Raw genomic sequence first — 24,881 nt, forward strand, 5'->3', positions numbered from 1 at the left:
GCCGGAATTTCGTTTCTTTCAAAGTCGGGTTACTTATAAATTTCGCGTCGCTGCACGTGATCCATATTCGTGGCAACATCTGGTGCCCGCCAATCAGTCTCCTACCGCCAACTCCCGATGATGCTACAGCCGCAGAAATGGAGCCCGGTTCTTCGCCATCGATGTCGTTGTTGCGAACACCACCTAGGGTAACAAACGATTTGTGATCGTACGATGAGGAGAGTTCACCGGGACGTGATGTAGTTGCTGCTGTTCAAGTTCTCTAGCCCCTCACCACAGTCGAGCTGTTGGTGTCCAGCCAGCGTACTCCAGTCGCCTCGGTCCTGTGTGGTGAGAGAATCTTCCGAACATCACTTCATAGCAAGTATAGTTACGTTGAGCCGCATTTCAGTGTTGACCCGCTTCACACTTCCAGTTGTCATCCTCCGGTACTAAATCAGCTGCCGTCTTGCTCTAATGTTGAGCGTACCGCACAAATAGTTGTTGCACTGGGACGCACCGAAATCTGCTTCATGGAAGCCCCCGATACGCCCTCCACAGTCGAGCCTCTGCAGTCTGCGTTCACCAGTCGTCCCGGTCCTGTGCGTGGGAAGGGGTCTTCCAAACCACTCTTGACGGCAAGTTTGAACGCTTCCAGCACTGACCCGCTTTTCGTTTTCAGTCGTTCTTCCCATTTGAATGTTTACTACCAAAATGTAGGTAGCGTTAATACATGTATTGACGATTACCGATTGGCATGCGCGGATGATTGTTACATCATTGCTCTTTCGAAAACGTGGCTCAACGAAAATACGATATCCGTCCTAGGATATGGGTCAAATTATGAAGTTTTCCGTACCGATCGCAGCTCCCATAACAGTTCGAAGAGCATAGGAGGCGGAGTGCTCATCGCGGTTCACCGTCGTTTAAAAGCTCAAGTGGTTCAGAGCACACCGGGACGTTGTGTAGAGCAGGTGTGGGTTCGTGTTAAACTGGCTGATTTCTCGCTTTTCATTTGCTTGATCGATGTCGTGATGTGCCGCTGATTACGGCACAGATCGAGTCATTGCATGAAATTGCATCCATCCATGCATGCGTTGCCCATCGACGAAATCCTGGTTGTTGGAGACTTTAATTTTCCTAGTTTGAATTGGTATGCCACTTCTGATGGATTTTTATTTGCTGATCCCGCACGTTCAGCATTTCACGCTAGAATCACTACCTTGCTCAACGGTTATAACCTCAACTTGCTGCGGTAATTCAACCATATCGTTATCGAGAATGACCGAATGCTCGACCTTTGCTTCTCCAGTAAAACCGATATCGCACCCAACATTTGCGTTGCACCGTCTCCTCTAGTGAAACGTGTTCGACATCATCCTCCGCTACACATCGTACTCGACTCCAAACGTTTACCTTATGACAGCGCCCCTTCCAGCATCATCAGCTATAATTTTAATAGAGCCGGCTATAATAGCACGACTGCTTTCCTAATGAGTATCGATTGGGATGACATTCTCGACAATGATGAAGTTAACGCTGCTGTACAGGTCTTCTCCAATGTACTGATCTACGCGATTGATTACTTTGTTCCGAAACGATCCGTCCAACATTCCATCCGACATCCGCCGTGGCTAACCGCTGAATTGAAACATCTGAAAACATCCAAAAGATCTGCTCTGACACGATACACCAAGTATGGAGGTTACGTTTTGCGCAATAATTATATTCAGATAAATAGTTATACAAGAAAACCATGAAGCGCTGCCATGCCAATTATTTAAAGAAGGTACAGCATAGGATGAAGTCTAACCCAAAAGCTTTCTGGAAGCACGTGAAAAAGCAAAAAAAAGGTATTTGGATTACCATCGTTAATGCGATTCGGTGAGCGTACCGGTTCGAGTACTCAAGAAATTTGTCAGCTCTTTTCGGAACAATTCGCTCGTGTTTTCTCTACTGATGCATTATCCTCACAGCAAATCGAACGAGCGGCGATCAACGTTCCGGTGTCTAATTGCTTTTTGCACTCCATTGACATAGACGTGAATTCGGTACAGGATTGAAGTCTTCGAGTTCTGCAGGACCAGATGGCATACCGGCAGATATTTTGAAGAAATGTTCGGCTGGAATAATATCACCATTTTATCGTTTATTCAGATCCTCATTAACTACAGCAGTCTTTCCGGATTTATGAAAAGCTTGGTTTATGCATCCGGTTTACAAGAAAGGCGACAAAAGTGATATGAACAACTACCGCGGTATCACTCCTCTTAGCGCAATTCCTAAATTGTTTGAAAAAGTAATTCTGACTCAAATTTTAACCATTGCAAGCAGTACATTGGTGATACTCAACACGGGTTTATGCCGCAGCGTTCAACAGCTACCAACCTCGTATCTTTAACATCTTACATAACAAACGCTATGTCAGACGGGTTGCAGACAGACGTTATCTATACAGCACGTTTTGTTCTTCGACGATTACCTTGGAATTACCTTGGAATAATCCACATAAACTGCCGAGCTATGAAAGACGCGGATTACTGATTGGTCTTGACACACTACAAGTACGACGAGAGCTGTCGCGTGCTTTGATGATAGCTGATATTTTGAATGATATGATTGACTGCCCCGCTTTGCTCCGTGATGTTAATATCAATGTCCGTCCCCGTGCTCTCCGTAAAAATGCCTTTCGTCGACTACCTCTCGATAATTCGATCGGAATAAAACAAAAATAAACTTGTCATTTTAACCAACAGCAAAACAAAAAACTAGCGTGAAGTGAATGTTGCACCCAAAATTGTGGCTCAGTGAAAGCGGCACCTAAATCGTGGTGACATCTGCAAGTGTTCGCCACGCTAATTGAGCAAATTTTACTCACAGTTCTTAAGTGAGCTTGTATATCTGTTATCTGTGAATAACCTTATAATCTCCGTTGATGTGATAGTATATGTATTAGTCAAAAGTATCGTTTCTCGTTGAATAAGTTTTATCTTGAACTCCTGTTTTCTTAGTAAATTTACTACAGATCACCTCTATTATTATCCTTGTGACCACCTCTGAGTAGTGTAGAAAGTATGTATGCTCGTCAAAAAAGTATCGATTCATACCTTTGGTACAAGTGCCAAACTTGATGGAGACTCGTTTAGTTGTTTCGTAGTTATGCTGAAACTTACAAACACTCGCGTTCATTGTTAGATGAAGATACTTTTGTCGTGAATACGACTTACTTTACTATGGGGCGCCTTTTCAAAATTTACCCTCTGAGAGAGTGATAAGTTTTTGATCGTGAATATCTCCTGTTATATCTAACGAATCAACATAATTCTTGCTACATGCCATCGGAAATATGATCACAATTTTATGATAAAACTTTCAGTTGTGTGACATATTCTTAAATAGTTCACAATTCAACTTTTCTGAAATGTTTGGTATAAACGAGTATCAAAGAGGATAATTCATATGGCGCGTTTGCCTTTCTCGTATTTTGAAAGCTCATAGCTCAGTGATCTGTAGAAGGATTTATATAATCTAACTACCAATAGAATCGAAAATATTCAACTTGAACGTGTATTACAACAATATTGAAGTTTTTCAATAGTACACTATTGAAAAACCTGTTTGATTTAACCCATGACAGCACCAGCCAATCAGAACGCGAGATGTCTGTATCTATACAAGAGCATCCATATAAAAGTAGAATGGTTCAATTTTCCTATCATTTGCTGAGCAACTCTCCCCGAAACAAGACACACGACAGCAACATCGAGGACCTGTCGTCTCATTGTTTCCCGATATGAATGCACAAGACACCGTCAGCACAATGAAACCGAAAAAGGCAGCCAAAAAGTCCAGCAAGGCCCATTGCCGAAACAAGACACACACGAGAACCATCTTAGATCTCAATATTTCCTACCAAAAGATTCATCAAGATGGGAGTTAAAATAATTTGCACCGTCACTAACACATTCAATTACGAACGGCAATGCGAAAGCGAAAGTGATGATTTTGAACACATCTTTATACTAGTTTACAAATATGCCGTGCGAAAGTGTTGCCACGTACAGATCAATATGTGTTTCTTTTTGTCGTGAATTCTTTAGTATGGGGCGCTTTTTGATAGTGATATCTAACACATTCAATTACGACAGTAACGTTGTTTCGCAATACGGAAAAGAAAATTTTGATTTAGAAAAATCTTTATACTAGTATACTTTATACAAATTATTAGAACAAATGTTTCCACATGATTTGCGCATTCTACTTTCCAGGCGTATCAGAACTGGCTAAACTTAAAGCAATTCTAAATATTTCTTTATCACAGTGATGTGGTCATCCTGAAAAGGACGGGGTTTTCAACGGATGGCCAGCTGCAGATGACGAGGGATGATTTTCGTTTTCGTTGTCATGGGCAGCGTTACCAGTCAACTCCAACACTTCGGCAACCAAGTACTCCATCACTGCCGCCAGATAGACCGATGCACCAGCACTGACACGCTCGGCGTAGTTCCCCTTCCGAGGCAAACGATGGATTCTGCCGCCAACTGGGCACTTCAGACCAGCACGGTTTGAGCGGGACCTTGCCTTGCCCTTAATTGTTCCTCCACAGCTCGACGACCCATTCAGTATTACTGGCTGCCGCTCTGCTAACTCTCTCTTTTATATCGTTTCACTGTTTCCCGTTCTGCGTATAGGAAAGGAATTCTAACAAAGGGGACGTCCTACCGTGCTACCACTAGCACGTATAAAAGGAAATGTGATGTGAGAAATAGCGTCATTTAAGTTAAAGCAGCTACTCTGTACGTACGAGACACCGTCAGAACGATGGCTCCGAAGACAGGTAGAAAAGCAGATTTGTACCGTCACTAACACATTCAATTACGAACGGCAATGCGAAAGCGAAAATGATGATGTTGAACACATCTTTATACTAGTATGGGGTCGTGTGAAAATATGCCATGCGAAACAGGGTTGCCATATATACAGGTTAATCTGTATTATTATTATTACTATCATTATTATTATTAGAATCACTCTTGCATACCGAAGATCGTAGATACATTTCAGACCAGGCCATTGCAATTGTCTCGTACTGAAATTTCGAGAAGAATCAGATATCTTCGAACTTCATAGCTTCAATAAAAATAAACTACAAATTTGTCGTACCTAGCTTCCTATATTAGCAAATTAAAAAGGAATTGTTTCAAGTTTGGAATATATAGTTGTAGAATAGTAGCTGTTTAATGTAACTAAACTGTACTTTAATGTAGGTGTATCGCTTCAAATTCTATTAGTGAAAAAGAGGAAAGCTTGCACAATTCATACAATCAATCAACTAACTGATATTCGGAAAAGTGATGGGAGCGTGTCAGTTTTTTCGTATTCACGACATCCAGTTATGTCTCTGACATTACTCACCCGCCTTTTTTCTTTGAATTTTCCGACGAAATGGAATCAGATCTATCGAAATTATTTGAAAAGTTTTGCGTTTTATTTGAATTAACTATAACAATACTATCTAGCACCTTAAAATTCTTGGCACTTCTCTTGTTTTATCGAAAATGGGAGATAGAAATAGATTTTCAAGACCCTCCTAGTCTGATTGCCCCCCCTCTCCCCTGGTTTGTTGACAAATAAGATAAATTTTACAATTAACACCTCTTTTTAGAAGCGCTTGCTACAAACTCCTCCGTTTTTCATCTCTGCAATGAATATCTGAACTCGTCAAAAAAGATCTGTGCCAATTTTGGTGATAATTTACTGAGTTGGTATGGAGACTAGGGTAACAGAGGTATTTTGGCCCGCTTTAGGATCGATTTTATTTTGGCCCACTTTGTAAAAATATCCACCAAATGTTTTAATATCTTTGAAAAATCGTTCCGCAATAGGTAATTTAATGTGATTAGCTTCAAACTGATGCAACATGGGTTACCTAAGATCGACTGAATCCATATAGTTTGTTAGGTGGGCAAAAATATATGAAGTGGCCAAAATACCTCTGTTACCCTACTCCTGCTATCCTTTCTTTTTTTTAATTTTTTTTATTTATTGTAAAATCAACAGACACGATGTGGTCCTAATGATTAATTCTAATACTATGTATGAATTTGGTCCTTGTTTTATGCCGTGAAAGATTGAAGTCGAACTCAGATGAATTGATTGAATTGAATGACCGTTGTAAGCCGATAATCGCACCGTTTATCCCGTAGTTAGTGCGGCGTAAAGGAAGTCGAAGAAAAGCGTTGTTGCGGAGAGCTCGAGGACGAACATTGATGTTGATTTCACGGAGCAAAGTGGGGCAGTCGATTCTATCATTCAAAACGTCTGCTATCATTAAAGCACGCGATAGCTCCCGTCTTACTTGCAGTGCGTCTAGACCGATTAGCAATCCGCGACTTTCATAGCTCGGTAGTTGATGAGGTTTGGTCCAAGGTAAACGGCGAAGAGCGAATCGAACGAATCTACGTTGAATCGACTCGATTCTATTAATGCCATTGAGGTAGTGAGGGTTCCAAACAGCTGAACAATATTCCAGAGTAGAGCGAACGAGTGAACAGTATAGGGATTTCAAGCAGTAAACATCCGTAAAATGCTTAGCCATTCTCATCACGAATCCAAGGCAGCGAGAAGCTTTAGCCACAATGTAGTTGGTGTGTTGCCTGAATGTTAACTGCTCGTCAAGAAAAACGCCGAGGTCCTTGATGCACGTCGATCTACCAATCATGAATCGCTCAATAAAGTATTCGAATTTCAAAGGCACTTTTTTTCTCGTAAACGTTATGATCGCACATTTTTCTGGATTAACGGTCATGTGATTCAATTTGCACCAATCCGAAAAGATTGCCAATTGTCGCTGAAGAAACGTCGCATCATCTAAGATGCTAATAACACGGTAGATCTTGAGGTCATCTGCAAAAGATATGCGCGGTCCTTCCAGAGAAAAATTAACGTCGTTGAAGTAAAGCAAGAAGATCAAAGGGCCGAGATGGCTCCCCTGCGGAATTCCAGATGTTGCAACAAATTCTTCCGAAGCACAATCATCAATTTTAACCACAAGATGACGATTCCTGAGATATGAATGTATCCATCGAAGGACGTTTGTACCAAAACCAAGTCGATCCAGATTTGCTATTGTGATGTCATGGTTAATTTTATCGAAGGCGAGGGAAAAATCGGTATTGATTACGTCCGTCTGAAAACCATTTGACATGGCGTTGGTCACGTAAGATGTAAAGGATAATAGATTGGTGGTTGTGGAACGCTTAGGCATAAACCCATGTTGGGAATCATCGATATACTGCTTGCAATGATCGAAAATTGGAGTCAGTATTACTTTTTCGAATAGCTTGGGGATAGCGCTTATACAAGTTATACCACGGTAGTTGTTTATATCACTTTTGTCTCCTTTCTTGTAGACCGGAAACATGAATGAAGCTTTCCATAAGTTGGAGAATACTTCCGTAGCTAGTGACATATTGAATAAACGGCAAAGAGGGGCAATTAACCCGGTTGAACACTTCTTTAAGATGACTGCTGGTATGGCGTCTGGGCCTGCAGAGGTGGAAGCCTTCATACCAACGATTGCCGTTTGTATCGATTCCTCGTCTATATTGATCGAGTGCAAAGCATAATTGGATACAGGAACATTATTCGCGGCGCGTGCTATTTCCTGCGGAGATAGAAAATCGCAAGAGAAAACACTTGCGAACCTTTCCGAAAACAACTGGCAAATTTCTTGAGTAGACGAACCAATACGATCTCCGAATTGCATTTGTGATGGCAAACCGAATTCTTTCCTTTGCTCAGTAACATGCGCGTAGAAATATCCTTACGACTATCTCTTAGTGCCACCTGTTAGCAAACATTTACTACACCACCCACCCTCCTAAAATATCCTAGTAGCAACGTATGAACAGCAAGAATTACTTGTGCCAAGTTAGGTGGTAATCTATTCAGTTGTTTCGAAGTTATATTCGTTCATATGAACAAACTTTGTACCACCCTCCTTCGTTGAGATCCGCACTTTGTCCACCCTCTCTCCTAAAATACCCTTATGATCATCTGAAGTTCAATTATTATCTGTTCTCAGTAAGAAGTATCGGAGACACTGATTATATCCACCTCTCCAACCTGGTGAAACTGAGTATTTTTAGCACTATTCTGAGCAAAAAAGCCGGTTGCATTATCGCGAGTCAATAATTCGAAAAGCTAATATGAACATACTATTACTCATCGGCTAAAACATATTTGGTCAACGATTAAGAGATTGAAAACAAAATTTCTCAACACGGACAACTTATCTGTTTATGTACGTTTTATAATTTACGTTGATTAAGTGCATCGCTTGACGCCATCGCTGCAGCAAAATGCAACGCTTCGCGTTTTGCCCACCGCGCATAAAACTTCTCCAACAGCCGTCGCAGTAGGCTTTGTTACTTCAGCAGATGAAAATTTGCTCATTGTTTGTTTGAATTGAAAGAAGTCAAGATGCACAATCGCTTTCTGTCCGCGTTGGTGCCACTGGTGATCGTGGTCAGTGTTTTTGCGGTATTTACTGCTTCCGTAGGACCGGAAGCTGTTCTTATCGAATCAGCGTGTGTGTTCCGGAACGATCCCGGCACGGAAATTATGGCTTCGGGCAGTCAACTACCAGACGAAGTGTTTCTTGTGGCTATTCGATGCCAAGTAACTGATTGGAGGTGAGTACATTGTCAAATATTAAATATTTTTGAGTTTGATTCCTCTTAGTCTTTCGAGACCTTGTGCTTGGCAAGATGTGAATCGACCTCTCGTAGGCATTTAAAATATATTTTTAGGAATAGTATATTCGAAGGTGGAGTGTTTTCAAGGTTTGGATGTACACGGCGAACGATTTCATGAAGATGAAGGACTTTGGTATTAGGATATTGTATCTGATAACCTAGATGGCCAGAATACAACGAACCAAGGCATCCTTTTCATTGAGATCCAAGAGGAGATAGTCCTGATCGGATTCTGTTCATCGATGTGAAAAAATCTGAGAAATTTTTTTGGGATTCTCTTGGACTCCTGTGATAAAACCTAACCGGGACAAAACCGAGATGGCTGAAAATACCGACTGCTAAAGATAATAGAAGTATTCAAGAGTACGTGACCGATTTTGATTAAGTGCTCTTTTGTAAATTATTTTGTCAAATTTAGTGCGCATTTTTTTTTAAATAATATTAAATTATAGTACAACACAAGTTTATTTGTTTTTTTTATCATTAGATAAATTAAGGTATGTATCAGAAAGTATATAAATGAATACGACTGGCAATTCGTCGGTCTGAGACAAATTTTTATCGGTATCGCCATACTTAGGAAATCAAGTGATTTTTTTTATTTATGCGAATGTCATTTTGATGAAAAAGGTAACTACTTGGGTGAGTTTAACGTTATTGTGAAAATCACCTTAGACAAATTTCGTTGGAAGATGTTTTTTTTACACTACTATTTTTTCTTCAATGTTTGTGATACTTATATCGTATTTGCTTATAGTACGTAAAGTCAAGTTTCAGTGATATGTGATACGAAATTCAAGTTGCAGTGATAAAGCTATTAAAGGCCACATATGACTGCTTTTTGTGAGAAACATACGTACGATTGTTGGAATTTCCTAAACCTAAACCTGAACTGCTGATTTCTTTGACTAAATGGCTCTTCAACTAGAAAAATGTATCTTTTATAAATTATCCTAATGTTTCCGTTGTTCAATGGAAAAAGTAAAGTTACAAAAAATATCGCATTATTTCTACAGGAAAATAATTTCAATTGATATCTAGTTTATAACCCAATAAGCAAATTTTTATTCATCCTTTGATTTTGAGTTTAAACTTAAACAATTTCAATTGTACATTTCATCATTGTATTATTATTAGAAATAAATTCTAATGTATACATTCTCTGTTGTCTTTTATTAAAGCGTGAAGTGTTGGAGTGTAATTGGAATGCGAATGGATCAGTTCATAAATTTGTTTGAACTGAAGTTTGAAATTGAACTGATAATTGGCAATGATGTAAGAACAATAAATATTAGTATTATAATGTTTTCATACCAATTTAACATTTTTCTTTTGTTACTGAGACAGAGTTCATCACGCGCAAGAGAATGTTCAAATACAATTATAAACGAGAACTCGAATCATTTATCTATAGTGGATAAAGCTCATGCTGTTATGCCATGGGTCGAGACGAAGTTCAGGAAAGATGATGAAGTTACTAGTTGTCCTGATGAAAATATACCGCTTCTAGCAAGCGCATCAGATGAAATGCCTTCAAGAACTCCATATAATAGAGAAAAACTCTCGAAAGATACAGTGGAATTGTCAGTTCCACCACCGGAGCAACTGTTCGCGAACATGACGACAAATTCGTTCCATCCCTTACTAGACGCAGTTCTTCAACCACCATCAAAAACGATAACCTCAAAGCAATCTGCTTTTCACTACAAATACATAACATTACCTATTTATTTATTTACAATTTATTTTTATTTTTTCTTTTTCAATTATTTAGTTATTATCGTTAATAAGAAACCATTGCTCCCATCGCCATATATTATTGCTTCTTCTGGTAAGAATTTGTCATTATTAGAGATCGTAACACTTGACCATATTTTTTTTTAATTCATAGGTTCAGATAAGCCAGCGGTAGCTTCTGCTAACAACATTAGAGTTATTCAACCCATAAAAGCAGCCTCACGAGAAGATGCAAATCAATGTAGCAGCGAGATATTTGAGGATGCACTTGGCGTTATTCCTGAAAATTGGAGTTGCCCCATTTCAAAACAAGGTTTGTCAACAATCGGGGAATTTGCAGCTGCTCCAGCTCCCCCAAATGATCGTACAGACTTCTGCAATCCATCTAGTTCAGCTCCGTATAATCCTGTAAGAAAAGATTAATTCGTATCTAACTATATGATAACCATATTTTTAACACATTGACAGGTATTACCACGCAAAGATGAAACAAACATCGACGCTACAATAATAAATCTGGCTCGCTCCGCCCTAGACCTTGCCTATTCTCGGTCTAATCCGTTTATGTATGAAGAATTGCACCTAGAACTAGATAAGATTCTACGGGAAATGCCCATCCTAGAAGCAATGAAATTCGGCATCACAATTCTTGAACAAGGCAACGCAATTATAAAAAAAAATCCAAAGCCAACAAGCATAAACTAGTTAACATTATCAAATGTGCTTACTGTTCATTTTACTATTTACTTGTAATATCCTTTTCGTTATAATAAAACATGTTTATGTATAAAACCTATAATTTTTCATCATAAAACATATTCGATCTCCATTGTACTAGAGGTTATGTGAGGTCCTTTTTCTCACACTCAGTTCACGTAATGAAAAGGCGATTACTCTTAAAATGAAAAGTGTTAGGGTTTGTGTCGTTTTCACTTGATGCCAAACTCAACCCAGTTTCCACCTTAACTGCTGTCAAACCGTTTGTTTGAAGCTAGTTTCTAACCTAGCTTCAACACCAATGAAACCTATTTTTTAAAAACATGTATTGCGATGTCGTTTTAGTATTTCAATAGTACACCATTGAAAAAATAGTTTGAATTGATCTGTTTTCATGAGCCAATCACAGCATGCCATAATGATGTCATATTCTTGCTGTTTCCCAGAAAAGCAGTAAAATTCATATAGATCTTTATCATGGAAGTCACTTCACTGGTGCCCGGTTCTTCGCCGTTGTTGCGAACACCACCTAGGGTAACAAACGATTTGTGATCGTACGATGAGGAGAGTTCACTGGGACGCGATGTAGTTGCTGTGCATTTTATAACTATTAATCGGAAACGGAATCACCCAGAGCGGTACACTTCTTACCTGTAAGGTTGTTCGTGGTGAAATGTGCAAAGCAATTCTGTTACAGCTCGCTTGACCTGGTGCAATGATGTCTACCGCAATTTGTCATGGCATACTATACATTAGTTATTATAAACTCGTTTGCACCCACACATCCACCCTCTTCTCAAAAAAAAATGAAATACTAGTTCTCTTAGCTTTACTTCTAATAAATCAAAATAAAAACAAATAAAATAATCTTATAGGTCGATATACGAGAACTTATGTCAGAGAAGGAATAACGTTTCAGTGTAATCATACAGTTTCACTCAAGTTTTCAGATTTTTCGCAATGCACAGATTTTTTTTTAACCTTTGGCATCCCTGGGTGTATCGAGTGGTATATCGCTCGGATCCACGATGTAGAATTAACACTGCACACTTCGGAAAAATCCTGTGATTTTATATCTTATCAAATGCACATAAATGGAGCAATTTTACGTGCAAGAACATTCAATATTATACCTAAAATTCCATGACATGAAATTCATTGAAATAAAAAGAAGGTTATGATTGCGACCGCTGTGACTTGAACTGAGAATAATCGGATTACAAAGTACGTCCATTGATCGACTGAGCAACAGAAGAACACATCTGTATTCATACAGTCTAACCCGCTAGCCGAATGCACACTACAATCAAACTAGTAAAATTCATGCACTACAATCAAACTAGTAAAATATTAAGCCATTATTTGGAGGCCGCAGAACAAGCCCAAACCAAACGATTTCTTGGTCCATCGTCTAACAGAAGGCCTCCAAGCCCTTGGTGGGACAAAGAGTGCTCAGGTGCTAAACACGCGAAAAAAAAAATGCTTTCAAAACGTTTTTAAAACGAGGATGAGGAACTCTTCAGAACTTTGAAAAATTCTTGTTTTAGAAACCAAGTACAAGAACATACTTCGAGCCAAGAAATGCAGCTATTGGAGACATTTTGTCGAAGGTTTGTCAATACGACCAGTCGAATGAGGAATCGTTACGTAGGACATGAGAGTGAGGAATACTCGAACAGATGGATATTTGATTTTGCTTCTGTCCGCTCCTCTATAATTGTTACGTAAATGACATTGACAGCTAACCCCATGTACACTAAGACAACTGCAAAAACCATTGCAAGATACCTTAGATCACTTGTCCGTTTGGGCTGTTCATCTGGGTATCGAATTCTCTGCGGAAAAAACGGAGCTGGTCGTATTTTCAAGAAAGCATGATCCCGCGCAGCTTCAGCTTCATATGATGGGAAGAATTATCCAACAGGTTTTGACTTTCAAATACCTCGGAGTGTGGTTTGATTCCAAATGCACGTGGGGAGGACACATTAGGTATCTGATAACAAAATGCCAACAAAAAGTAAATTTTCTTCGAAAAAAAAACAGGATTTTGGTGGGGTGCTCATCCGCAAGATCTAATAAAATTGTATCAAACATCGATACTTTCAGTGATGGAATATGGATGCGTTTGTTTTCGTTCCCCTGCAAACTCTCATATTATCAAACTTGAGCGAATTCAGTACCGTTGTTTGCGAATTGCCTTAGGCTGGATGCATTCGACACATACAATGAGTCTTGAAGTTCTGGCGGGAGTTCGTCCATTGAAAGATCGTTTTTAGGAGCTTTCATCGCGACTGCTAATAGCATGTGAGGTACTGAATCCCTTAGTTATTAATAACTTCGAAAGGCTAGTTGAGTTTCAATCTCAAACAAGATTCATGACAGTATATTTTATCCATATGTTACAGGAAATCGACACTTCAAGATATATTCCTATCCGTCACAGCCTCCTAAATTTTTCGACACATCCATGCAGCGTGGAATTCCGGAACACATACGCTCGATGGAAATCCCAAAAATATTTTCAAGTAAGTTCAGTCCTATTGACTCTGAGAAAATGTTTTACACGGACGGATCGCGAATTGAAAAAGCGACAGGGTTTGGTATGTTCAACAATAATGTTTCGGCCTCATTTAGGCTTCAAGAACCTGCATCTGTTTATATAGCAGAGTTAGCAGCAGTTCATTATAGTTTGAGTGTAATCGTCACATTATCTCCAAACCATTATTTTCTTTTCACAGATAGTCTGAGTGCAATTGAAGCCATTCGCTCAAACGCTGCTGGCAAAAATGAATCATTTTTCTTGGGCAAAATAAAACAGTGTCTGAACGACATATTGAATAATAATTATCAAATCACTTTAGTTTTGGCTCCCGGTTCATTGTTCCATTCTAGGCAATGAAAGAGTTTGTCCAAACGTGGTGCTTTTGAGGGTGAAACTCATGAGAGACCAATTGCTTTCAACGAATTATATAGCGCGTCCCGCCAAAGAACACTTGCCAGCAAGCTTCTTGGGATATAGATTATCTGGGTCGGTGGATGCACTCAATTATTCCTAAAATATCGACATGGTTCAGGGGACTGAACTTGAGTAGGGACTTCATTCGTGTGATATCCAGACTCATGTCCAATCACTACACATCTCCTTCGAATTGGACTTTCCTAGACTAATCATTGTGCTTATGGCGAAGGTTATCGCGATATTGATCATGTCGTTTGGACGTGCGTGGAGTATCGTGATGTCAGATCTCAACTAATAAATTTCTTGCGTACCCAAGGTAGACTATCCAATGTCCCAGTAATAGTAAATCGCTTGATAAAAACATACTAATATGATATTCGAAATGTATTACGTTTAAAGTACTATGTATTGTGGATGCCACGGCGAAGAAAAACTTAAGCATATTGCCTATTAAATAAACGTACTTATGGAAAAAAAAATTAAGCCATTACAAATGAAATTTCCCAGGTCTTTATGAGTACACCTGTAAAATACAATTTTTTTTTTTGTGTGTGGTGTATCATGATGGCGAAGCGAAACTCCTACATTATTTGTTTGTACATTTTCTAAATCATTGTCAACATGTTTTCGAGTTCGATTTCACTACCTGAAGCATAACATGCTCAAATTGCACGGCGTTACTGAAATCGTTGACTCCTCGTCAGTCTGATCAACAGATGCGTCAAATGTCGTCTGATTCTCTGCATTGCTCGTACCGCTGACCCATCGGACATATTTTCCGTTATTCTCCATATATCTTGCTTTTAACACTTTTTTTTGTGGTCTGGAATTGCACGCAAAAATATGCGCGTAAGATTACTTACGAAGCAAATGTGCGCGATCTCAAAATCCGCTTTGCAATGCACGATTATTCAAATCCGCTTTTTTTTATTTGCACGGCCACGTTGCCTGCTTCCTTTTGTGCGCGACGTTTCCGGTCCGCTTATTTAAATTTAAATATTTGCGCGACCTTCCTGGTCCGCTCTGTGATGCGCGATTTCGAGAATCCGCCATTTTTATTAAAATTGCGCGACCTTCCTGGTCCGCTTATAATGCGCGACCATAGTGATCCGCTTTTTCATTCATTTCATTTTCTCTTCGGCCATTTTCGTTTCACAATTGAACGAGAAAATCTGCGTACCAGATAGTACGATTGTAGCCGAATATTGGTATATATTTTGAGTTGCCCAATCGGACATATTTTCCGTCGTTTGCCATATTACTTTAGTTTAACGCCTTTTTGTGGTCTGGAATTATACACAAAAATATATGCGTGAGATAACTTATAACTGAAATGTACGCGATCTAACGATCCGCTTTACGATGCGCGATTATTGAAAATCCGCTCATTAATTTTCTTATTTTTTTTCATTTGCACGGCCACGTTGCCTGCTCCCTTTATGCGCGACGTTTTCGGTTCGCTCTTTATATTTAAATATTTGCGCGACCTTCCAGATCCGCTATTTGATGCGCGATTTTATGAATCCGCCTTTTTCAATTAAAAAAAATCGTCAACATTTTTTTAAATGTATTTTAATGCGCGACCTTCTTGGTCCGCTTTGATGCGCGACCTTCCTGGTCCGCTTTGATGCGCGACCTTCCTGGTCCGCTTATAACGCGCGACCTTCTTGGTCCGCTTATGATGCGCGACCTTCCTGGTCCGCTTATGATGCGCGACCATAATGATCCGCTTGTTCCAGTTATTTTCAACGTTACGTAATCTCCACCGACGCTTCTTTTTTTTTCATTTGAAAATGAAAATCTTTGTGCCAAATATTTGAATAATTTTCTGTTGCTTTAGGTGATTCCGTTTCCGTTTTGAATAACTATGCTATTTGAATTGCAACTCCTGGCAGGATCGCCATTGTGCATTTTATAACTATTAATCGGAAACGGAATCACCCAGAGCGGTACACTTCTTACCTGTAAGGTTGTTCGTGGTGAAATGTGCAAAGCAATTCTGTTACAGCTCGCTTGACCTGGTGCAATGATGTCTACCGCAATTTGTCATGGCATACTATACATTAGTTATTATAAACTCGTTTGCACCCACACAGTTGCTACTGTGCAAGTCCCTCGCCACAGTCGAGCTGTTCCAGCCAGCGTACTCCAGTCGTCTCGGTCCTGTGTGCGAGTGTGGTGAGAGAATCTTCCGAATATCAATTCATGGCAAGGATAGTTACGTTGAGTCGCTTTTTAGTGTTGACCCGCTTCGCACTTCCAGTTGCCATCCTCCGGTACTTGATCAGCTGCCGTCTTGCTCATGACAGCGTCCCTTCCAGCATCATCAGCTATCATTTTAATAGAGCCGACTATAATAGCACGACTGCTTTCCTAATGAGTATCGATTGGGATGACATTCTCGACAATGATGAAGTTTTTTTTTTATTCAACAATATAATATAATTTTTTTAGGCACACTGCTTAAGCTCTAAGATGCCGGCTTTTTCTAATTTTAGTTAACGACTAATATAAAACTGTAATATTGGTGTTGAAATTGTCTATTCTCGAGAATCCAGTCTACAGCTGGCAATCCGCAGTGGTTGATGAACTGAATATAGCGTGTGTCTTCCAGATGACGTTGGTAAATATTTATGCTGGCCGCATCCTTTGGTCCGTATGGGTCCGCGGGAAACACCCCCAGGCTACGAAGGCCCGGCGGGTGGCCCGCATGCTGGTCATCGATTGGAGCGGTCTTCCATTGGGGTTGATTGTTATGTTACGGAAGAGAATAAAAGAGACATAGACTAGTAAATATTGTAGAAAAACGGGGTAAAAAGGGGATATGGGAACGAAATGCCTAGAAAACGACAGAGATCTAATTAGTTGACAACGAGATGGTGAAGAGACGGGGAAAGGGAGAACAGAAAAGTTAGTGACAACAAAAAGATCTAGTTAGTTCCAATGAAGATGGTGGACAGGACGAGGGGTCGATAGAATCGGGCGGATGTTAGTGTCGAACCTGCAGTTGGAGATTATTCTTAGTCATAGTTAAAATATCGTCGAGGAATGGGAGGAACTTTCTCTGCAAGATATAATAGATTACACTTGTATACGAATGTGTTTAAGAAATTGGTATATGAGAAGCATGTATGAACTATCCCGACTCGCCAACACATCCCGAACCGGAACCTCAGGCGGTCTACCTCGGGCCCTAAGGGATTCCAGTAGCTTCGACCTGGCGTCACGATACTCTACGCACGACCACACGACATGCTCGATGTCCTGGTAACCGTCGCCACAGGTGCAGAGATTGCTCTCCACGAGCCCAATACGCCGGAGATGTGCGTTGAATGTATAATGATTTGACATGAGCCGCGACATAACACGAATGAAATCGCGACTCACGTTCATCCCCTTGAACCAAGGTTTCGTCGATACCTTAGGGATAATGGCGTGTAGCCATCGTCCCAGTTCGTCATTCGTCCATGAAGTTTGCCAACTTTCGAGAGTTTTCTGACGAGAAATGCTGAAAAATTCATTGAAGCAGATTGGTCTTTCATAAATATCACCTTCTAATGCGCCCACTTTAGCCAATGAGTCTGCCTTTTCATTGCCCGGAATGGAACAATGCGAAGGGACCCAGACTAACGATATTGAATAAGACCGTCCAGATAAAGTTCTCAAATGTTCCCGTGTTTTCCCCAGGAAATATGGGGGATACTTTCCTGGCTTCATTGCCCGGAGAGCTTCTATTGAGCTTAGACTGTCCGTGACAATGAAGTAATGGTCTTTGGGCAAGGTTTCAATGATCTCGAGGGTGTACTGAATGGCAGCTAATTCTGCGACGTAAACTGAAGCCGGATCACTGAGTTTGTACGAAGCGGTGATGTTCTGATTGAAGATACCGAAGCCTGTGGACTCGTTGATGTTTGATCCGTCAGTGTAAAACACTTTTTCACAGTTGACTGTTCTTAGTTTATTATAAAAAATATTAGGGGCCACTTGAGGGCGTATGTGATCCGGAATTCCACGAATCTCTTCTCTCATGGATGTGTCGAAAAACACAGTAGAATCAGAAGTATCCAGGAAATGAGCACGGTTGGAAACAAACGAAGAAGGATTAATATTCTGAGCCATGTAATCAAAATACAAGGACATAAAACGGGTTTGAGAATTAAGCTCAACTAACCTTTCGAAGTTTTCAATCACCATCGGATTCAAGATATCGCATCGGATAAGCAATCGGTATGAGAGATCCCAGAATCGATTTTTCAACGGTAAGACGCCCGCGAGCACTTCGAGACTCATCGTATGAGTCGATTGCATGCAACCTAGGGCAATACGCAAACAACGATACTGAATTCTTTCCAGTTTAATGAAATGGGTGTTCGCGGCGGATCGGAAGCAGAAGCATCCATATTCCATTACGGACAATATCGTTGTTTGGTAAAGCCTGATCAAGTCTCCTGGGTGGGCACCCCACCAAGTTCCGGTTATTGTGCGAAGAAAATTGATTCTCTGCTGGCATTTTTGTTTCAGATACCTAATGTGACATCCCCAGGTGCCTTTGGAGTCGAACCAGACCCCGAGATATTTAAATGTGAAGACCTGAGCTATGTTTTCACCCCCTAGTTGAAGCTGTAGTTGTGCTGGTTCTCGCTTCCTTGAAAATACAACCAACTCAGTTTTCTCTGTAGAGAACTCGATACCCATTTGAAGAGCCCATATGGATAAGTTGGCAAGAGTATCTTGTAACGGCCCTTGCAGATCGCCAGCTTTGGATCCTATAATAGACACAACGCTGTCGTCGGCAAGTTGTCTTAGCGTGCAAGATGTATTGATACATTTATCGATGTCGTTTACGTAAAAATTGTATAAAAGGGGGCTTAAGCATGAGCCCTGAGGAAGACCCATGTAACTGAATCGTATTGTCGACAAATCACCATGCGCGAAATACATGTATTTCTCGGACAATAGATTGTACAAAAAGTTATTCAAAATTGGTGAAAGACCATGCTGATGCAACTTCTCAGATAGGATATTTATGGAAACTGAGTCAAAAGCCCCCTTGATGTCTAGGAAAACTGATGCCATTTGTTCCTTACGAGCAAATGCCATTTGAATTTCTGTTGAGAGCAACGCAAGACAATCGTTCGTTCCTTTTCCTCTGCGGAAACCAAATTGTGTATCTGAAAGTAAGCCATTAGTCTCGACCCAATTGTCTAGACGAAACAGAATCATTTTTTCGAACAATTTCCGGATACAGGAAAGCATAGCAATCGGCCGATACGAATTGTGATCGGAGGCTGGTTTCCCTGGTTTTTGAATGGCAATAACTCTTACTTGTCTCCAGTCATGTGGGACAATATTATCCTCAAGAAGCCGATTGAATAAATTCAATAAGCGCCTTTTGGCAGAGTCAGGTAAATTTTTCAACAAGTTGAATTTGATTTTGTCTAACCCCGGAGATTTATTGTTACACGATAAAAGCGCAAGTGAGAACTCTACCATCGAAAACGGTATTTCGTTTGCATTTGACGTCGCGGCGCGGGAGATCCTCTGGTCCGGAGCAGAGTCTGGGCATACCTTTTTAGCGAAATCGAATATCCAGCGGTTAGAATATTCCTCGCTTTCGTTTGTGGTGTTTTTGTTGCGCATTCGTCGGGCTGTGTTCCAAAGAGTGCTCATCGATGTTTCTTTTGTTAATCCGTCAACAAACCGGCGCCAGTAACCGCGTTTTTTTGCTTTAATTAAGTTCTTCATTTGCGTGTCTAACGTTGCGTAATTACGATAATTATCAGGTGTTCCATTGGCTCTAAACTGTTTGAACGCGGAGGCTCTATCAGCATTCAGTGATGAGCACTCTTTGTCCCACCACGGATTGGGAGGACGAATGTTAGTTTTCGCGCCAGGTACACGTTTCGTCTGAGCTTGAATCGCAGTATCGAGAATCAAGCCAGCCATAAACGTGTACTCTTCCTCCGGAGGAAGTTCTTGTGTTGTTCTGAGTTTCTCAGATATCGAATTGGCGTAGTCTATCCAATCAATATTTCGTGTGAGGTCATACGAAACATTGATTGTCTCCGATGGTCTTAATCCGCAGGTGATTGAGATTACGATAGGTAGATGATCGCTACCGTGGGGATCAGGGATCACCTTCCACTTGCAATCTAACCGTAGCGATGTCGAGCAGAGGGATAAATCCAGCGCACTTGGTCTTGCTGGTGGTGCAGGAATCCGTGTCATTTCTCCCGTATTCAAGAGTGTCATATTGAAGTTGTCGCAAATATCATGGATCATAGTTGATCTGTTATCATCGTGAAGACAGCCCCATCCCGTACCGTGTGAGTTAAAGTCTCCTAAAACCAACGTCGGTGCAGGAAGGAGCTCTACGATATCACTGAGCCGCCGATGCCCAACCGAGGCTCTTGGGGGAATGTAGATGGAAGCAATGCAAAGGTCCTTACCTTTGATTGTAACATGACATGCGACAACTTCAATACCTGGTATCGAGGGGAGGTTAATGCGATAGAAAGAATAGCACTTTTTGATCCCCAAAAGTACTCCTCCATAGGGATCATCTCGATCCAGACGAATAATGTTAAAATCGTGGAAGTTTAGGGGTACATCAGAAGTTAGCCAAGTTTCGCACAATGCAAATGCGTCACATTTCAGATTATTCACTAGAATTTTGAGAGGATCTATTTTCGGGGTGATACTTCTACAATTCCACTGTAAAACAGTGATTGAATCCTTAACCTCAGAGGGTGACTTAGCCATCGAAGGACACGATCGCTGAAAGAAGGGGCCAATTTGCAGTCATCTGCTTCAAATATGTTTTCACTGTAGGCATGAATGCAATTAAAATGCTTTTAAGAGGGTCAGATATGTTGAAATTTTTGAAAATCCAGTCCACAATATCTGAGAACTTGATAAGTCCAGCACTGAGTTGGTTCTCAGATAGATTTTCGGGGACGCTTGAGGGGTTTGATGTCCCAGGAAGTGGTGGGAATTCTTTCGTAGAATTTAGATTTCCTAGACCAGGAGCATTTTGCTTCGGTTTTGCTTTAGCACCACTTCCTCTAGCTGTAACTTTTAAAGGCCCTTCTGAGGATATCTTCGAACCCTTACTAGGAAGCTTGTGGGAGGATATATTTCTTCTCTTTCTATAGCTTTGAGGGACAGCCGAAGATGTACCTTCCAAAGGGTCGTCATAATCACTCTCGTCATTTGACAAGCAGGCATATGGGTTCGTTATTTGTTTGGGGGGAGTGGCACTCTTCAGCATATCGGCGAAAGAGCGTTTAGAATGTTCTTTCAGAGAACGCTTCATTCTGTCACCGCGAAGTCTATACGCGGGACATGCCGAGAGGTCATGCGGACCCTCCTTACAATAGAGGCACTTTTCAGTATCCTTACCGCAAGAGCCATCCGCATGTCCTCCCCCACAGTTGGCGCACCGGGGCTTATTGCAGCAATGAGAAGCTGTATGCCCCAATTGTTTACAGTTGGTAAAGTTCATTACTCGCGGTACAAAGAGACGAACGGGCAGACGAACCCGGTCCAAGAGGACGTAGTTGGGTAAAGCCGAGCCAGCAAAGGTAACTCGATAAGAATCTGATTGGGGATAAGATTTTGTTCCATCCCCGGCGATCGATACTGAATGCAAGCGTTTGCAATCCAGTATCTTGACATTCTTAAGTAAGGGGTCTTTAAAACAACCTGCTCCGTACTTAAGAAAGTCCTCACAAGTCAGAGTCGAATCGGTTACCACGCCGTCTATTTCGACTTCACGAGCTGGTACGTACACGCGGTAGTGCTCATTTCGAACAATCTCGTTTGCCTGCTGAGAGCTGGTTAGTAAGACCCTGAGCTTGTCTGGTCGTACTTTATCTATTCTTTTTATAGTAGAATATCGCGAGAACAGGTAACGAGATATTTTCAAAGTATTCAATTTTTTGTCGATTGATTTGGTCCGGAAATATACAGCATAAGGTCCGACCGGGAGTGCAAGCCCATCCGGATAGCTCTTAATGCGAATCTTACTGCTGTCAGCAGAAGTCTCCATCTTATCATCGGGAGGGGGAGGATCAGGTTCAGAGTTGCTCATGTCCTCACGGATAGTTGTGAGGATAAAATGATGAGGAACCGATAATAGAAAGACGGGAGAATAAACAATGAGAAGACAGTACTTATCTTAAAATCCGGCTGATCGTCCACCAAGTTCTCGCTTTTGCAGATCGGTGTATCACCGCAGATGGTGTGTAAAAATCCTCCACGAGGAAAAAAAAACACAATTGTCTATAATGTTCAACGTATAACGGCACTTTTCACCAGAACACAATATACAGTGATATCACAATAGCACCCGGCACTGGCCAACTGTGCCTATTGATACTAACACTCGCTAGCACACAGAGAGAGCAAAATGACCTTGAGAATGGATTAAAACGCTCGACTGGACAAATGTTAAGAGAAACGTAAATACGCATCCGATCACATCGACTGTTGATTTGGAACTGTGTGATGAAGTTAACGCTGCTGTACAGGCCTTCTCCAATGTACTGATCTACGCGATTGATTACTTTGTTCCGAAACGATCCGTCCAACATTCCATCCGACATCCGCCGTGGCTAACCGCTGAATTGAAACATCTGAAAACATCCAAAAGAGCTGCTCTGACACGATACTCCAAGTATGGAGGTTACGTTTTGCGCAATAATTATATTCAGATAAATAAGTTTACCTCATGACAGCGTCCCTTCCAGCATCATCAGCTATAATTTTAATAGAGCCGGCTATAATAGCACGACTGCTTTCCTAATGAGTATCGATTGGGATGACATTCTCGACAATGATGAAGTTAACGCTGCTGTACAGGTCTTCTCCAATGTACTGATCTACGCGATTGATTACTTTGTTCCGAAACGATCCGTCCAACATTCCATCCGACATCCGCCGTGGCTAACCGCTGAATTGAAACATCTGAAAACATCCAAAAGAGCTGCTCTGACACGATACTCCAAGTATGGAGGTTACGTTTTGCGTAATAATTATATTCAGATAAATAAGTTTACCTCATGACAGCGTCCCTTCCAGCATCATCAGCTATAATTTTAATAGAGCCGGCTATAATAGCACGACTGCTTTCCTAATGAGTATCGATTGGGATGACATTCTCGACAATGATGAAGTTAACGCTGCTGTACAGGTCTTCTCCAATGTACTGATCTACGCGATTGATTACTTTGTTCCGAAACGATCCGTCCAACATTCCATCCGACATCCGCCGTGGCTAACCGCTGAATTGAAACATCTGAAAACATCCAAAAGATCTGCTCTGACACGATACACCAAGTATGGAGGTTACGTTTTGCGCAATTATTATATTCAGATAAATAGTTATACAAGAAAACCGTGAAGCGCTGCCATGCCAATTATTTGAAGAAGGTACAGCATAGGATGAAGTCTAACCCAAAAGCTTTCTGGAAGCACGTGAAAAAGCAAAAAAAGGAATTTGGATTACCATCGTTAATGCGATTCGGTGAGCGTACCGGTTCGAGTACTCAAAAAATTTGCAGCTCTTTTCGGAACAATTCGCTCGTGTTTTCTCTACTGATGCATTATCCTCACAGCAAATCGAACGAGCGGCGATCAACGTTCCGGTATCTAATTGCTTTTTGCACTCCATTGACATAGACGTGAATTCGGTACAGATCACTATCGCTGGATTGAAGTCTTCGAGTTCTGCAGGACCAGATGGCACACCGGCAGTTATTTTGAAGAAATGTTCGGCTGGAATAATATCACCATTTTATCGTTTATTCAGATCCTCATTAACTACAGCAGTCTTTCCGGATTTATGAAAAGCTTGGTTTATGCATCCGGTTTACAAGAAAGGCGACAAAAGCGATATGAACAACTACCGCGGTATCACTCCTCTTAGCGCAATTCCTAAATTGTTTGAAAAAGTAATTCTGACTCAAATTTTAACCATTGCAAGCAGTACATTGGTGATACTCAACACGGGTTTATGCCGCAGCGTTCAACAGCTACCAACCTCGTATCTTTTACATCTTACATAACAAACGCTATGTCAGACGGGTTGCAGACAGACGTTATCTATACAGCACGTTTTGTTCTTCGACGATTACCTTGGAATTACCTTGGAATAATCCACATCAACTGCTGAGCTATGAAAGACGCGGATTACTGATTGGTCTTGACACACTACAAGTACGACGAGAGCTGTCGCGTGCTTTGATGATAGCTGATATTTTGAATGATATGATTGACTGCCCCGCTTTGCTCCGTGATGTTAATATCAATGTCCGTCCCCGTGCTCTCCGTAAAAATGCCTTTCGTCGACTACCTCTCGATAATTCGATCGGAATGAAACAAAAATAAAATTCCTTATCCTTATAGTTTCCTTATATTACATTTTGGTGGCGAAAGGGTTCCAATCAGCTTTTTACAGCCCTGTCCAAAATGTATTGCCCTCCCCGTTAATTTGAATCAGGCCGAATTAGCGCATGCGCGCCATATAAACGCCTCTTTCAATATGAGGAAATTATATTATTACCCAACAGTTTCTATTATTTATTCATGTTGGTTTTCTTACCTTTGGTCATAGTTTATATTCTGTTTTACCTTAATTCCAGTGTTCTATTCAGTTGTGTTTCGTAAGTGTCTTTTGTTGTCCTTCTATTTTATTTCCATTCCGTACTTTTGCTGATGTTATTTTATTC

General features: G+C 40.8%; 2 protein-coding genes and 1 long non-coding RNA gene across 3 annotated transcripts; 1 reads left to right on the forward strand and 2 right to left on the reverse strand.

Moving 5' to 3' along the window:
* Positions 1 to 8,271: 8,271 nt before the first annotated feature.
* On the forward strand, positions 8,272 to 11,180 carry LOC131440439 (uncharacterized). Its single transcript, XM_058611712.1, has 5 exons — positions 8,272 to 8,675; positions 9,920 to 10,013; positions 10,086 to 10,569; positions 10,630 to 10,883; positions 10,944 to 11,180. The coding sequence occupies exons 1-5, from the start codon at positions 8,464 to 8,466 to the stop codon at positions 11,178 to 11,180; spliced, it is 1,281 nt and encodes a 426-aa protein (XP_058467695.1). The 5' UTR covers positions 8,272 to 8,463.
* A 255-nt stretch (positions 11,181 to 11,435) lies between these two features.
* Positions 11,436 to 18,416, reverse strand: LOC131440440 (uncharacterized). The gene is made up of 2 exons (XM_058611713.1): positions 15,842 to 18,416; positions 11,436 to 15,787 (listed from the first exon to the last, which is right to left on the reverse strand). Exon 1 carries the CDS (start codon positions 18,343 to 18,345, stop codon positions 17,233 to 17,235), a length of 1,113 nt encoding a protein of 370 aa, XP_058467696.1. The 5' UTR covers positions 18,346 to 18,416; the 3' UTR covers positions 11,436 to 15,787; positions 15,842 to 17,232.
* A 4,231-nt stretch (positions 18,417 to 22,647) lies between these two features.
* Positions 22,648 to 23,441, reverse strand: LOC131438037 (uncharacterized). The gene is made up of 3 exons (XR_009230879.1): positions 23,211 to 23,441; positions 22,880 to 23,118; positions 22,648 to 22,787 (listed from the first exon to the last, which is right to left on the reverse strand). It is a non-coding gene; the product is annotated as an uncharacterized LOC131438037 (long non-coding RNA).
* Between the last annotated feature and the right edge of the window lie 1,440 nt (positions 23,442 to 24,881).

This window comes from Malaya genurostris, chromosome 1, assembly GCF_030247185.1.
Source record: "Malaya genurostris strain Urasoe2022 chromosome 1, Malgen_1.1, whole genome shotgun sequence".
NCBI lineage: Eukaryota > Metazoa > Arthropoda > Insecta > Diptera > Culicidae > Malaya > Malaya genurostris.